Here is a 17,164-nt window from a genome sequence, read left to right as displayed (position 1 = left end):
AAGAGTTCTCAGACTATCCTACATGACCAAATACATTCCTGAGGGCACTCCACTAGATGATAACCAACAAGTACAAATAACATACAAATCCAATGATGCACTAAAGCATAACAACATTCTATATAATAGGATATCGATCTAACCCACCACTACAACATAACAACATCCTATATAACAGGATATCGATCTAACAAATCACTACAACATAATAACATCCTATATAACAGGATGCTGATCTAATAGATCACTACATCATAGAAACATACTAAGTATCAAAAATCTAAGGAATGCATGATCGTATATATTTACAGGTGAGATAGCCACCCCGACAGGCGTTCCTACTCTAGAACCACAACCAAACAAGGAACATGTAAGAGAGCCTAGACCAAGATTCGTCATTCTATCCTACATGACTATATACAACCCCTAAGGCATCCTTCTACTGACATATAACTAAAACTAGTGGGCCGACATTGGTGCCTTCGACCCACGGTATAATGAGGTGAAACTCACATGAATCAAAGAACCCTGAACACTACGATACGACCCCTTTTAAGCACTTCCTGTTCCCAGGAATCCACTAACACCAGAACCAGATAGAATCTCAATCAATAACCCAAAATCCTCAAGTTTAACCCAAACTCAAACTTGGTCAAAAAGTCAACGGTCAACAAAAGTCAATGGTCAGCAAACTCTTACGACGTGACCATCTATAGCTCACGTCGTGAACCACTACATGACAAAATACTTGAGCCTAACCATCCTCACGACGTGGCATGCATCTCCTCAGGTCGTGAGGTCCGTCTGAATGCGATTTTGATTCAAAATCCTCTTGATCCATTAATCCACTAATCCATCTGTTCCAGGAGGCTTCCTAACACTCCAAGGATCATAAAAATCGATGCTTTAAGGTCTTGTAGGTCCAACACAATACTTGGGCTCAAACAAGGTCATTCATGGAGAAAAAGAAGATAAACTCTCAAGCATAGACTCAAACATCCTCCAATAATCAGATCCATGCCATATAAGCATCAAAGGACCCTAAGGACCCATAAAGTTGCCGAATTTATGGAGTCCCAATACTCTAACTCTAAAGATCTTGGATAAATATGCATAAAACCTTAGATCTAGCAACAAGGATACATAAAGCTTGGATCTTGATTACTCACATTGGTCTAGAAGGGTAGCTAAATGTTGCAAATGGAACTTCCAAGCTGCAACTATGCTTCCATTGTGATTCCTTCCTCTTCAAGTCACCAAAACTCCACCAAAAGCTCAAGAAACACAAGGATAGGCTAGGGTTAGGGTTTTACTAAGTTTAGGGACGAAGGAGGCTGGTTTGGAACCCTAAAATGAATTTTATGGGGTTTAAATACGATGGAAACCCTAAAAGATCATGGGCTTAGGTTGTAACGCACCGCACGTTGTGATCTCTTAATGCTCACGTCATGAGCTCAGTTTAAATCAAAATCTTTATTGATCACTCCTCACGTCGTGGCCCTTCTATGGTCACGTTGTAAGCCTCTATTTTACCCAAAAAATCATGCATTTGACTCCTTGAAGCCCTAAATTGATCCGACCTGGAAACGGGGTGTTACAAACAGAGAAACAAACTTGAAAAAATGTTGACAACGGATCTAGAAGGGCTTCTCTTGTGTAGGATTTTTTTCGTTTATTTTTCTATATTTCATGTTATATGTTACTTATTTATGGGCTTCTGTTCACCATATGGTTTGGTTTTTTACGAGGGAAAAAGAGGCCAATAATAAATTGGGTGATGGTTTTGAAGCCACTGCTTCAATTCACCATATTTTATGCCGTTTATGAGAGACATCAATTATGCATTTTGAATCTTCTGTATAAAAGTTTCAATTTATCAAGTATTTTAATAAGTACTTATAACTTTATTGAAAATGACATTGTTTTTGAAAATATTTTCTTTATTTATTCTCCATGACTTTATATCAGATTTTCAAGGCCAAGAAAACATGGAAAGAGTTATCCATTTTGAATGCAATTTGATATATTATATCATCCTAAAAATTCAACAAACAGTCCCTATAAATCAACAATCATCGAGACTTTTAAGATTAGTTAGCAAAATGATCTGAATATACCCTTTTAGTATCAATTCCATTTATAACCATAAAGTGGAAACAAGAAATCAACGAAAATCTTGATGGGTTGAAGATGATCCTTCCAAATATTTTGCTCCATCCGTCTATTTATCCGCTTTGCTGCACAATTTTAACCATAAATTTTGAATAGATATAGTTTGTAATTACAAATCAGGATCCAAATTTTGCCCATTTCTCTTATCTCTCGATCTTCACCATTACAACATGTATATTTTGAATGATTTTTTTTACTATACATGATCTATTTTGTTGATTTTTATATTTTTGATGAATATGAAGGGACTGGTCAAGACCTCTTCACAAGAAGTATCTTTCGATAAGAATACACTTGATTGATGCTTTTAACCTTTTGACATTTTTTATTCTTTGATTCACTTACGATTTGCAACTTTTTTTTTGTCTATTTTGGATATGGGCATGTGTAATTCTTTACATGCAAAATTATATAACCAGTCAAGATTCAACTTTTTTTTTCATTTTCTAATATGGGTGTGTACAATTCTTGACACATGAGATGAAAAAACTTATAAAGATTCAATCTTTCCAAGTTCTATTTTTGTCCATTTTTTATTGTGAAATCAAGTATAAATGAATTTGAACAATTATTAAATTTCATATCCTATAATGTAAGTTATGCACTAATTAATCAAATAATATTACGCGTTGTCCACGTTGTCATGTTTGTTAATTTGGGTATGTAATGTTCATTTGAAGTTCAATATCTCTACAAGAATATCAATGGTCACAGTCAAATGGAAACAATCACGACTCACGCCTGGTAAGCACTTTAAATGTTTTTTCACTTACATTAATCAAAATTGTTATTTTAAATGGTGTTGTTCTCATAGAAGTCACACCGGTTGTCACTATAGACACCTTTTTTACAAGCTAACTATAAACTAAAGTCACCAAATTTTACAAGGTTTTTTTGTCATCAGGTGGTTTTTATATATTTTTTTCGTGATCAGGTGGTTTTACATGATATTTTGGTCCACAAGTGTTTAAATTTATAGCATCCTACTTTGAAATTTTTATATTATAAATCAAATATAGTCTTCCTTTTAACTTCTCATTTTATATCTTGATATGGTTTTTTGAAGCATGATTTTTAGTGCACGGTTAATTTTTACAAGATTTTTGTTCATCAGTTAGTTTTTATTTGATAATTTGGTCATGAGGTTGTTAATTTTATATCCCGGTTAATATGACTTTTATTAAAATAAAAAAAAAAAGTAAAAAAAAAATCGTTTGCAGTGCCAAATTAGAAAGTGGAGTCTTTTAGAGGGATGGTTTACTTTTAAAACATTTTAAAACAATAAAAATTAAGATGTGTTTTTGGCCTCTGATTAAAAATATGTCGTATGTATGATTGTAACAACAAATGGTATTTTTGGTATTTGTGGAAGGAAAATAAAAAGCTGGAGTTTGAATGATTACTTTTATATAGGAAGCCCATGCACTTCTATCTACAATACAAGAACTCACACCAAGAAAAGAAAATGGCATGTTGGTCATTTCAACATTTTTTTCGCATTTTAATAATCTTAGGGGTCGTTTGATTGTTGCTGACTGAGTTAGAGTTGACTGGGTTAGAAGTTCTGACTAGGTTAACTTCTGACTGAAACTTGTTGTTTGATTTTACATCTCACTGGCCCTATAAAATGACTATATTACCCTCAAACAATATTTTTTTTATTATAATTTATTTATGATTTACCATTTAATTTATAAATAATCAAGCTATATACTACATCACCAACTTCCATTTTCCTATTTATATAAAAAAGCAATAAAAGTCATAAGTGTAATTACAAACTATGAAGACGTTGCTATTGGTTTTTGTCAAAAAAAATAATAATAATCAAGTAAAATGCTATAAATTGATTGTTGGAACTTTTTGGATTTAAATTAAAAGTAAAATTCTATAAAATGAATGTAAAATGCTATAAATTTAAAGTGAAATTACAAAATGTTATCTAAATTAGAGAGGAGAAACGAGAACCCTTTTCCAAGTGGGATACAATACATCATAATACAAATTTATAAAGCAATTGTTGATTCTTGATACCAAACTGCTACTTCATCATCTTTCTTGTTAGATACAATCTTTTCAATTCTATCAAGAAATTTAAACATTTTCTCCAACCCTTCTTCATCTGAAATACGAGAGATATCACATAAATATGTATCTTAAAAGTAATAATCTTATATTAAATTATACAAAAATAAATAGTAAAAGGTCTACAAACTCTTGGAATGTAATGACCTTTAGGATGATGAATCACCATGGGATCCTCAACTGGTTTTAATAGTTCACCTAAAGTAGGAGACCCAACATAATTTTCCTTCATTGCACCATTATTGTACACCAAAAGTAACGGGAAGATTTTACGTGAGCATGACACAGCCAAAGTCCTATTGATATTTAAATTAATTTCAGAAAAAAAAAATGCTTACCTGCTCTGTTGTGGAGGTAAACGATGGCAGAGAAGGAGAAGGTGCCAAGGTCGCCAAAAGGATGATCGATTTCAAAAAAAAACACACACACACACAAAAGATTACTTCCCTGTGTTGCTGGGATGTCGACAATGGCAGAGGATGAACGGATGAACAGGTGTCGAGGTTGCTGGAGGGAGCACCATATTGGAAAGGTTTCTGATGTTGTGGATTCTTCAATCGAGACGCAAGACAGAAAGATGTATGTTTGTACAACGACATGTTTGCGTTTTTTTTAGGGCTCAAGGGCAAAAAAGAAAGATGCGCTTTTTTTGGGTCAGCAACAAATAGATGGCAGACCGAGTAAGAGCATTGGTCAGCAATAGCTGACCGAGGAAGCAAGTTTTAGCCCAACCAAACAGTTTGATCGGACCGAGTCAGCCGAAATTTGCTGACCGGACCCGGTCAGCTCATTATCAAACGACCCCTTAGTATGTTATATTCTAGGTCGTCTTGTCAGGTTTGGACTAGAATCAAAAGATGCATATTTCTTGATTATTTTATGTTTATCGTTTTTTTTTTTGGAACGACAAATCTATTATACTCTTACACTACTCCTAATTATCCACCTATGTCCTTCACGAGACTTGAACCTTTAACCTCAAGGAGGGAGGGTAACACCAAATACCGTTGGGCTAGAAGCCCTTTGGTTTATGTTTATCGTCTAATGCACAAATTTGCATTGTAGGGTTCAGATGGAGTAACGAAGTTGTACTTGGGTATAACTGAATTTTACATCTAGAAGAATCTCAACAGCTCCATGAAGATTTTCTTTTTTGCGTTTTTAATGAAGGATTATTTTGACAACATTCGTTCTCTATGGTTCTCTTCCTTATTTGCTATATAGATGTGTGTCACAATAATAAGATAGAAAGAGATGTTAGTGATCATTAAAGATGAAAAATTAAGATATAATTTATAAATATTATATTAAGTGTAAATTGTAGATTTATGATGTATATTTCTGTGAAGAATATTTTGTTTGATTGCTAGATTTTTTTTTGTATTTTGATTTGGAAAATCTTGATCAAAATTTGATAATTAAAACAGGCATGAAAGATACCTGCTAACGATTCTGAATTTGTATTGTCCTCCACAAACTAAACATATCATCATCATCATCAACAGTTCCCTCATATCTCAGTGAGTCTTAGCATTTCAGCTTAAAGAAGCTGTAGATACACTTTTTGAGTCAATCCTCTAAACTGAATTTCATTTGTTAGTTGGATGCAGTGACCAATGAAATTCATTGTTATTCATAACATTTTTTATTTGTAATAATTTCTTTGTTCGGAAGATATGTACATATGATTAGGTGTAGCCTTAAAGATCACATTTTAATTTTTATAAGGAAAACATACTTTAAAAATTATCCCAATTACAATTACACCTGACAATTTCAGACACGAAGACACGAATCTGTGAGAGACACGACACGATACGAATACATCTTAAAAATTGAGATAAAGTATATTTCTCCTCGTGTAATCATATCGTGTCAAATTCGTGACTGACACGTTTTCATCACACGAATACACGAATTGTCAGGTCTAATATCTTTGTTGAATTTAATGTTTTTGATTCATATAACAACTTATTGTAATTGTAATGTTTATCTAATTTCTTTGTTGAATTTAATTGTAATGTGTAGTTGAATTTAATTGTAATGTGTCGTTTTAATTGTAATGTTTATCTAATTTATTTGTTGAATTTAATGTTTTTGATTCATATAACAACTTATTGTAATTTTTTGGTTTTTCATAGCCAATATAAAAAGAGTCATATAAGCCTCGATTTGGTACTTGAAACAAAATTAATCATAAAACTACTTTATAAGATGTTTTAATAAAAAAATTCATTTATGTTAAAGTTACTGTATTAAAAAACCAATTTGTTTTAATATAAATATTAAATATTTTTATTTAATAAGTTTTATTCAAAAACTCTAAAAATAAATCTAAATAATAGTAATTTTTAAAGTTTAATTATTTATTTCACAAGTAAAACCAAGTAGAGTTTGCGAAGATACAAAAGTTAACAAAAACACTTAATCCTCCTGAATATAATTAAAACACCTGAGAGTCGTAGTAACTAGTAAGTAAAACCCAAACACCACAAAATCCTTCCTGCCTAACAGATTATGTATGTAGATTGTAGAGTACAATATAATATCTCCCTCTGCATCTTTTGACATGAAATCTTTAAACCTAACACAACCGACTCAAATATTCTTTCAAAAACACAAAACCTATAGCTCATCCTTCACATCATACTCTTCTTCTTCCACCTGTGTACTACTAGCAGGCTCACTTTCTTCCTTTCCGCTTGTCTCAACCTCTACTTCTTCCACCTCATCCTCTTCTTCCACAGCCGCATCCTTACTAATACTCAAACTCGTCTTCACAGAATCATATATACGCGACGCAAACTCCTTTGGATCACTCAACATAAATCCACTCTCCATCAAAGCCGTTTGATACATCAGCTGTGCAGTTGTCTTCACACCCTCATCCTATTTCACAACAAATCAAAAACCACATAAATATATAACATAATATTAATTTAATCCATTTTTTAGTTGTAAAATTACCTCAGGGTTTTTGACAACTCGCTCACGAAGCTCTTTAATAATGGGATGCCTGGCGTTAATTTCAAGCACTCTTTTCCCACGCATATACGCTTGTTTACTAGCATCAGACAGAGTCTGAGATTGCATGATTCTTTCCATATTAGCACTCCATCCGTATTTAGATGTGACAACTACACACGGGGTGTCAGCTAAACGGTTGCTAATTTTCACATCATCAACGTTTTCACTCGCAAGAGCTTCCTTCCACCATTTTGTCAACTCTTTAAACGACTCTTTCACTTCTTTATCCTTTGAATCCTTGCCGAGTTTCAAACCTTCCTTTGACACGTTTTGGAATTTTTTGTCTTCGAAATCCATTAAATATTGCATCAAGTATTCGTCCACAGGATCTGTGAACAGAATCACTTCAAAGTTTTTCTTCTTGAGGCGTTCTAGGAACGGGGATTTTTCAAGCTGCTCTTTGCTGCTTCCTGTGATGTAGAAGATGTCTTTCTGTCCAGATTTCATTCTTGAGATGTATTGATCCAGTGATGTCAGCTTCCCATCTGACTTTGTTCTGTAATAGTATAATATAATAATAATTAAATCAATTTTTAGAAAATGAAATAATGATATTCCATTTTACTTACGTTTCGAATCTGAGGAGTTTTGCTAAACGGTTTCTGTTTGCTGCATCTTCAATGATTCCGAGTTTTATTGACTTTCCAAATTCATTCCAGAATTTTGTGTATTGACCTCTCTTCTCATCATTCTCCTTTGATTCTTCCACTTCTGTACTTTTCTTGTCTTTATCATGGGATTCATCGGGGTCTTCTTCAGCAAGTTTACGGATCATGTCAAGGGCCTTTCTGATGAGTTTCTTTTTGATTGTTTTCAAGCTGCTGTGTTGTTGAAGCATTTCTCGTGAGACATTAAGTGGTAAAGTGTCGGAATCAACAAGACCCTGATTGAAAGAAAATAAGAGTAATAAGTTTGGAGATGATTTTGGTTAATTGATTAGTAGAGAGGTGAAGTATGTTGTTATATACCATTAAGAACATTAGATATTTGGGTAGAAGCTCATCAAATTCATCTGAGATGAATACTCTTCTAACGTAAAGCTTGAGGTTAGATTTGTTTGAATTGTAGTAGCTTTCGTATAGATCATGAGGAGCTTTTGGAGGGACAAAAAGAACAGCTTTGAATTCAACATCACCTTCTGCATTGAAATGACTCCATGCCATTGGCTTCTCATCACCAAAATCCTGTCATACAGAAACAACATCCTTTGAGTCTATTTGGTATGATGGAATGGAATCACAAAGGAATGGAATGGAATGGATGATTACCTTGGCAAGAGAGTGATAGAATTTTGTGTATTCTTCTTCGGTTACTTCCTTTGGGCTTCTCAACCAAATAGCTTTAACATCATTCAAACGTTCCCATTCGAAGGTTTTTTCTTTAATGGTTTTGGTTTTTGGTTTTTGTTCATCTTCAGAGTCTTCCTCTTCCTTCTCTTCATCCCCATCTGTTGATTCTGCTGATAAATTTGTCAAAAAAAAATGTATATTAGAAGATGGAAGTTACAAGTATGATGTAATTTATTTAAAAGAAGTTAAAAACATACGTTTTTCTTCATCCTCACTGGAGTCATCTTCATCAGCAGGGACTTCAACATCAACCTCTTTGGTAGCCCAAAGGTAAATTGGGAAGTTGATAAATTCAGAATATTTCTTCACCAAATCCTTCAATTTTGACTCTTCAAGGTATTCTCCAGCTTCTTCCCTTAAGTGCAATCTAATTTCAGTTCCACGACCAAGTGGCTCATTGTATGTATCTTCAGAAACTGCAAATGCCCCATCAGCCTTTGACTCCCAAACATACCTAAAAAGTTATAAGTTAGTTAAAAAAAAACTAAAATGGAATCTAAATAAATCAATTATAATGGGATAAAAACCATGAAGACATACTGTTTGTCATCGTTGTGTTTGCTGATGACTTCAACGTAGTCAGCAACAAGATATACAGAGTAAAACCCAACACCGAATTGACCAATGAGATTAAGATCTCCACTTGTCTGCATTTTCTCCACAAAAGCTAACACAAGAACAGAGTATAAGAACAGTGTTAAATAATTTAAAAATACAAAAAGTAAATGCTCTTATGTCTGTTTAAACACAATACCTGAAGTTCCAGACTTGGCAATTGTTCCTAAGTTCTTGATTAGATCCTCCTTTGTCATACCCACACCTCTATCACGGATGGAAAGGATTTTCTTTTCTTTATCTAACTTAATCTGCATGTTATTACATGTATTAGTTTTCAGAATTCCAAGAAAAAGATTAAAATGAAGAAAAAATAAAGGATATACAAACCTGGATCTCAAGCTTGGTGTCATCACCTTCACCTAACACCTCCTTGTCAGTAAGAGAAAGGAATCTAATTTTGTCCAGAGCCTAAAGAAAGAAGAAAGAAGAATGCGAAACTACAATTAGATTTGTTGTACCAAAATTAGGTTTCACAAAAAGGAAAAATGAAGATGGAAACTTACATCAGATGCATTGGAGATTATTTCCCTCAAGAAAATGTCTTTGTTGCTGTAAAGAGAGTTGATAATGATGTCCATAAGCCGAGATACTTCAGCTTGAAACTCAAACTTCTCAGCATTGCTGCGGAGGCTTTTCCTGGACATTGACTCAGCTTCCCTGAAAATGATTAATAGTAAGGCAATGCATTGTTTATTTATATGAAATGAAAGAATTAATCTATTCAACAGTACCAAATACTGGCTAAATTCAAAAGTGTTTGTTATGTTGTAAAGTCAATGGATGGATGCCATGCTTTCAAACACCACATGAATGAATTAGGTATACTGGAAATCATGCAAAAAAAAGGATAAGCAAACCTCTTGGCGACATCCGAATCAGTAGACAAACCATGTGGAACAGCACCAAGCTTATCTTCAATCTTGGGTGGATCCACTAATTTATCTGAATCAGCTTCAGCATTCGCATGTAACTTTGGACCTATATAAAGCAAAAACAAAAACATTATTAGACCACATTCAGGAGACATTGAGAAACACTTTGAAATTCTAGAGCATAATATTCAACAAATCATCTTGCACGACCTTATATCCTAAACACTCTAAAAATAGAGCGAATGACTGATCATTCTTTCGTTTATTTGAAATTGTTTTAGCTAAATCGTGCTTTTTCTTCAATTCGAAGCTTAGTTGTTAAATAATGTCACATAACTATGATAACACCTCCTTAGTAGCAGATATCATAGCTTTGTTCATCAAAGCAATATATTCTAAGCCTCAATTTAGTTGAGAAACCTCCATTACGCTACATCATACGACTTCCTTAAAGTGTATAGTTCAAACATCACAGAACCTATTGATCCGCATAAGCGCTCGCAATTTACAAACAAACGCATAGGTTAAATTACAGAACCTAGATCAACGATTTGAGTTACGATAATAAAAAATTTAGCAGAACAGTGATCAGATAAGTAGAACATAATTTAAAATGGTTAACATGTTACATAGTATACAACAAATCTAAACTCTTCACGATACACTTCCCAGTTTCCATTACAAACCTTTTAATGTGTTACTAAATACATGGAAATCGAATGAACACAAAATTAAATAAGCTCCGCACAGAATCTAAAGATACATTAACAACTAAATGGTAGAAGTACAAAGTACACCCTAAAAACGTACCTTGATCTGGAAGAAGAAAGAGGAGACATATCAGAAACAAAACGGACGGAAGAGTCCACTTCCTCATTGCGATCTCTCTCGATCTACTCTTAATATTTTGGGTGGGTTTTATGAGATTTGGTTTCGAAATGCTCTTCGTTTGCTTCGGCAAATATATTTTATACTGGGGAAGCAGTGAAGAGGGAGTGTGTGAGAGAGAGAGAGAGAAAGGGAGGACACGAGGAATGAAGGGTGAGATGAGGGTTGGTGATGCCAACGTGGAAGATCTAACGGCTGTTTTTGCAGATTGGTGTTACGTGGCAGTGTTTGATTGGGTGAAATTACCTCATACGACGTGGAAAGAAAGGACTCTCTTTCTAGAAGTCTCCATCAAGGAAGACTTGAACGACTTGCGAGTGGGTATTGGGCGTGAGTGAGGGTCTACTGAAAACACGATGAAACACCCTACACCCAATCTTGTGAATCTAACCAAAAAAAAAAAAAAAAGAATTTTCCCCCTTTTATTAACAATTTATTGTTTGATGCTATAAACGTTTTCTTATATAAATTTAAGGGTTAAAAGTAAAAATAAAAGTTATTACGATTTAGTTTTATTTAATTATTATTTATTAGAGTATTTTAGTTTTAAAAAATAGTCATTATAACATAAAATAATCTATTAATTACGATCTAAATAATATGAGACGTGATTTGTCAACGAGTTCACACCTCAAGCTTTAAGAGACATGACAAGTCATTGTTTTTTTTAAACGCCACTTAAGGCAGCAATTCTATATATAATTTATAACCTAACCAGCGATATCGGGCTCCTCTTCCCGCAAGATCAAACATTGGTCAGTTAACCCCTGTTTCGTCCAATTTTGTTTGTTTCCCCCGTCTAGGCTTCTAGTTTTGTCTGATGTATCATCCTTTGTCCGATAGTTGTTGTTTAGAGTTCTGGAAGAGTTCGGTGAGTGCTTCCTATCATCAGTCATGAGTGCGAACAGATAGTGCGGAATGAAAAGTGGGATTTGAAGAATGGCAATAAAAAGAACGGTGCATGGAATGTTGATAAGGTTTCTGCTCCATTTTATTTTACCAATTTCCCTCCGGATGTTGATTCTAAGAAACTCTGGTCAATCTGTGAGCAATATGGGCATGTTTCTTATGTCTATATTGCTCGAAAGTTATCTAACTTAGGAAAACGATTTGCATTTGTTAGATTCATCAAAGTCAATGATCAATCTGAGTTAGAAGTTGTAACACCCATAAAAATCACAATAAATTTAAACTTTTAAAATCAACCCAATTTCATAAATTGTTTACAAATCATAGTTTTCAAAACATTTTTTCCAAACATCAGAGTCTTCCAAAATCATAAGTCATAATAAGAGGATGCGTACAATTAGGCCTTCGCCTTCTCGCAGTCATCCGAAGTACCTGAAACATAACCCAAAATCTGCAAGACAACGCTTAGTAAGTTCCCTCAAAGTACCACCACATAAACATAATAACAAACAACATACATACAGAGCTTTCAGCCTGACTGGAACGCCGCACCGGCCTATAGACTATCTGGAACGCTCACAGAACCTTCAACATGACTGGAACGCCTCACCGGGCCTTCAACCTATATGGACCGTTCTCTGGGCCTTCGGCTTGACCGGTATGCCTCTCAGACCTGTAGTCTATCCGGGACGTCCTGGGTGTAACACCCGTGTTTCTGGGCTTGGCATTAATGACCATGTAATAGTCTAGGTTAACCTTTGTAACCCATTTTGAAATAATAAAGACGTATTATTTGAGTATTATGTGTTTTGTGCTTAATTGTGTGACATAAATGAATTAAGAATAAAAATAAGCGTCAAAATGAAATCTTAGATAAACCCGATATTTATAAAGGATGTGGTAGTGGTCGTGGCAAGGTTTCCGAATATATAAAGAATGCCGAAATCCGAGTTATAACGAAGAAGTTATGACATGTCGAAGTTTCGCGACAGAACCGACGCGACACTGCGTGACTTAAATAGTGAATTTACGATAGAGCGATATTTAGCCTTAGTGATCTAAACGGAAGTCGTAGAATAAGTTAAACCAAGAGCGTGCATAAGAATAACGTCTAAATCTGACTTCGTATATGATTTTTCGAAGTTTTGACTTAGCAGTATACAGCCTAAATCTCGAAATAGAGATCGAGTGATATTTGGCTGAAACAATCTAAACGAGAATCGAAGATCCCGTCGATAGTATTCCAACAGTGAAAAGACAGACAAAAACGGACGTCGGATGAAGATGTTAAGAATTTCTAACGGAGTTTTCCTGTCCCGGCTTACTAAAAATAATATAATAAAAATAAATCAAAATTAGCCGACGGAGTCTAAACTAAAATTATAGAGCTTAGTCTCACTTACGCGTGGATATAAAGAACGTCGAAAACGGAGCTCGTATGATGAAGATATGATTTTTTGAAGTTTTTAAATAATTTAAATATATAAATAAAATTATTTATTCGGATAATACCCGAATCTGTGACGCAGACGATCTGATCCACCCGGTACGCCCCGCGTACCAGGAGTACGCCCAGCGTACATGTCGACGAGGTGTTACGCCTCGCGTAAACTTTGATTACACCCAGCGTAATCCAGTGCCCAGCACCCTATAAATAGATCTCGAGGGCAGCCGATCTTGGTTGCTCAAATTCTTCTCTTTCACCCCTTATCTTTCTATTTCTTGGCAATTTATACACTTGAAGCCCCGGTATCAATCCCGAGACCCGAAGCAAGTCTCAAAGCCCCGAAGATCCAGAGAAGTAAAGTTTATGAGCCGAAACTATGCCCGCGTAAAGCCCGGTTTTTGTGAAGATCTCTCGGTTTCACCGAAGAAATACTACTCTTAGAGCCGTAGTGTTGTCCGATCATCTTCTGATCAAATGAGTGTGTAGTTACTTTCTTCTAACATATAAATACGAAGTATTTCCATAAAATACGTGTCATGTGTTTATATGTTATGTGTTATTTGAAATGAGTATCGGTTGAATGTTTTATACATGTTTTATGTTGTATATATATTTATATTTTATCTACATATATGTTAGGTAGAACATGGGTAGATAGTGATGTGTGATGAAATAAAAATAATGAGAGGCCTCGATGTGATTGTGACCTACTCATTCAGCAGAATATGGATGACGACCACAAACTCTTTCTAGACTGTCCTATGGAATGCTGGCAGGCTCATAACATGTAGGTGTTGGTGAACTTAGGTGTTCATTTTTTTGTATTCTATCCCCCTCATGGTTGCCTTAGGACATTCGTTGCTGAGGAAACCCCTTTGCAGTATTGTCCGTCCCGATGAAAATCCTAGATTAGGTCCCTTGTAATAGTTGTTGTCATAGGGACGTAAAGTGAGGATAACGGGAATGGGTAATTGGGTTATTGATGGTTGGTGAAATTAAATATAATTATTTATTTTGGGTTGAAAACCCTATATGCTCACCAGACTTCCAAGCCTGACCCACTCAGTTTCTTTGTATTAGAGGTAGTGGCGCGATGGCATAAGTTGGAGAACTTGTGAAGATGTTTTTGTTTATAGACTAGTAGTTGTGTAAAACTGTGTAAGGTCTATGTTTTATTGTTTATGCTTTTGTGTTTGTATCGGAACATGACATCCCGAGTTTTGATATATAATGAAAATACATTTATTTAAGAAATGCTTTGATAAACTTTATTTTATCATGTTTTGTTTTGGGGATAAATTCCGCAACTCTTTTAAATCAATGGATTTACTCTGAAATTATTTTAAAAAAGCATAAATGAAACCGGTCTTTTCTGGCCGTGATTTTGGGGATGTCACACTGGGTCTCTTGGCCTTCAGTCTACACTGGTCCGCCTCAACCCAACCACACACAACATGCCGACATATACATAGCATATAAACATACATATAACCAGTCAACAAGCAATCAGACGGATCTTACGGATCACTAAGCGTGACATCATCCTATATACCAGGATACCGATCTAACAAATCACTACAACACGATGACATACTATCACATAACAGGATATCTAATCCAATGAGTCGGCCTTGGTGCCTTCACCCCGTAAGTACAGTGAGAAAACTCACATCACAGACAAATTTGGTCAAAGTCAAAGTCAAACTGGTCAAAGTCAACTGAGTCAACCCAACCGAGTCACCACAGAGTGAGTATGCGAGGCGTACTCCCTTGGTACGTTGGGCGTACTCGCATGTTGAACATGTAACATCCCGATGTTAAGGTACTTCTAATCTTGGGCTTTATGATTTTTGTATGTTGCATTTTGGTCTATAAGTTGAGAAATAGTGAAAAGGGGCCCAAAGTGGCTTTTGGTGGAAATTAGGTCGGAGAAGTACGTCATGCGTATGTGTGTGTAAGCTAAGCGTACTAAGGCGATGTGTGTGTAAGCTAAGCGTACTAAGGCGCGCCTTAGTACGTCGGGCGTACACTTCATATATTGGACGTATGAGGGTGGCATGCAAACCCTAATTTTAGGGCTTTGGTTAATATTTAAGAAACATTATAGACTCAAAACCTCTTCTTACTCAACCTCCATCTGCAATATCGACCCCCAAGTAACCCTAGAGCGAAAGAAAAGAAACTTTAAGCCTTAAGTGAGATTTGGTGTGGTTTGGAAGAAAGAAGAAGGTGGTGTACAGATGTTAGAGTTGAAGTGCAGCTTTGATCTGGGGTTGCTACTTGGTTTGGAACATCTTGAAGGTATAAAGCTTGCATTTTTACCCCCTTTATCTTGTAGATCTAGGCTTTTGCTCTATTAAGTTACTTTTTTGTCCCAAAATGATGATTCATGAACAAAACACGTTATTGACCCATTAAGTTGCCCTTTCAAACCCTTGGAAGGGTCTTGAGTCATAAAAATGGATTCCAAGTGGTTAGTTTTGCCCCATGCATCATTTAGAAGGTCTTAATGGATTAAGACCTTGAGTTAAGCACTTATTGGACATACTATATAACGTCCCAAAAATAAGACCCAAAAATTTCATTTTAACTTAATAAAAACATTAATCTAAGAATTTTCATACAACCCCAAAAGACCAAATTATGTCACTACATCAAAACATATCATAGTAAATCTCAAAAGGTGGAAAAAGGTGGTGTGTGCTCTACAATCATCCTGTGCTCTTCCCTTTCGATCCGGAAGTACCTGAAACATAAACTGAAAACCGTAAGCCCAAAGCTTAATGAGTTCCCCAAAAAACCACATACCATACATAAATTAACAAATGATGGGCCCCGCCCAATAAGTGTAACGACCCCCACCTTGTAACGACCCGTCCCCGGTATGATGATTCCATAGTATTTAATTAGAAGTTTGCAAGAGGGACTCGACGAGTTCATAGCCTGACTCGCCGAGTAGGGACGGGATTTCGAGCACGTGTTAGTCGGCGACTCGGCGAGTCCATATTCGGGACTCGGCGAGTCTGCCTGCCTGGGAGAAACCCTAAATCCCCAGGTTGCTCACTATTTAATCCACCTTATAGCCCCCAATCTCGCGTCCTTCACCCTCAGAAAGCTGTGAGAAAACCCTAATCCATCCCTGAGTGATCTAAGTGTTCTTGTGTTAAATTTTGAAGGCTTGAAGAAGGAGAAGAAGAAAGGAGCAAGGAGAAGAGGTGTAGAGCAAATATCCAAGGGCAAATCAGAGTTCTTTGAGGTATTCTTCGGATTCCCTCTTGTTTTATGCTTTTAACCTCCATTATAACTCTTCTAGATCTAGTTTGATGCTTCTCTCAAGCCTTATGATTGTATGGATGCCCTATTATGTCGAGATATCCTTAGATCTGTTCATTTAGGAGTTGTAGAGCCCAGATATATTGCCTTTTTGAAGTTATCTTGCATGAAAACCCTAGATGTAGCCTTTATTATGCTTTTTGAGCCATTTTAGCTTCATGGATGCATATGGGCACGTAAAGATAGAATCTTTACGTGCTAATCGAGTTAAGGGAGTCCAGATCTATTAGTTTTATACACTGGATTCAAGCAGAATCGAGTTTTGAGTTGCTGCATGCAAACGACTCGGCGAGGCAGAAGAACGACTCGGCGAGTCAAGTCGCGAGTCCCTGTTTTTCCCCTTTTGAGTGATGACGAGTGGAAGCCTGTGAGTAGTAGAGTGGACTCAGTGAGTCGGAGAGTAGACTCAGTAATGGAGGGACTCGGCGAGTTGTTCATACAACTCGGCGAGTCTAAGGCAATCT

At 35.6% G+C, this 17,164-nt stretch overlaps 1 protein-coding gene across 2 annotated transcripts; it reads right to left on the bottom strand.

Annotated features, from left to right (window-relative positions):
- Window positions 1-6,668: 6,668 nt before the first annotated feature.
- SHD (Chaperone protein htpG family protein) lies at window positions 6,669-11,089 on the bottom strand. Of its 2 annotated transcripts, none has more exons than XM_079017353.1 (12): window positions 10,934-11,089; window positions 10,109-10,229; window positions 9,755-9,908; window positions 9,579-9,659; window positions 9,388-9,499; window positions 9,174-9,300; window positions 8,831-9,087; window positions 8,553-8,743; window positions 8,253-8,468; window positions 7,854-8,167; window positions 7,225-7,780; window positions 6,669-7,146 (listed from the first exon to the last, which is right to left on the bottom strand). In XM_079017353.1, exons 1-12 carry the CDS (start codon window positions 10,998-11,000, stop codon window positions 6,883-6,885), a joined length of 2,460 nt encoding a protein of 819 aa, XP_078873479.1. In that variant the 5' UTR covers window positions 11,001-11,089; the 3' UTR covers window positions 6,669-6,882. The 2 variants fall into 2 exon arrangements, with proteins under 2 accessions (XP_078873479.1, XP_078873480.1); XM_079017354.1 differs by having other exon boundaries at window positions 8,553-8,740.
- Between the last annotated feature and the right edge of the window lie 6,075 nt (window positions 11,090-17,164).

Source organism: Lactuca serriola, chromosome 8 (genome assembly GCF_051521515.1).
Source record: "Lactuca serriola cultivar US96UC23 chromosome 8, Lser_US96UC23_V15, whole genome shotgun sequence".
In the NCBI taxonomy this organism is placed as follows: domain Eukaryota; kingdom Viridiplantae; phylum Streptophyta; class Magnoliopsida; order Asterales; family Asteraceae; genus Lactuca; species Lactuca serriola.
The sequence above is the reverse complement of the archived record's forward strand: the minus strand, read 5'-3'. Positions and strand labels throughout refer to the sequence as shown.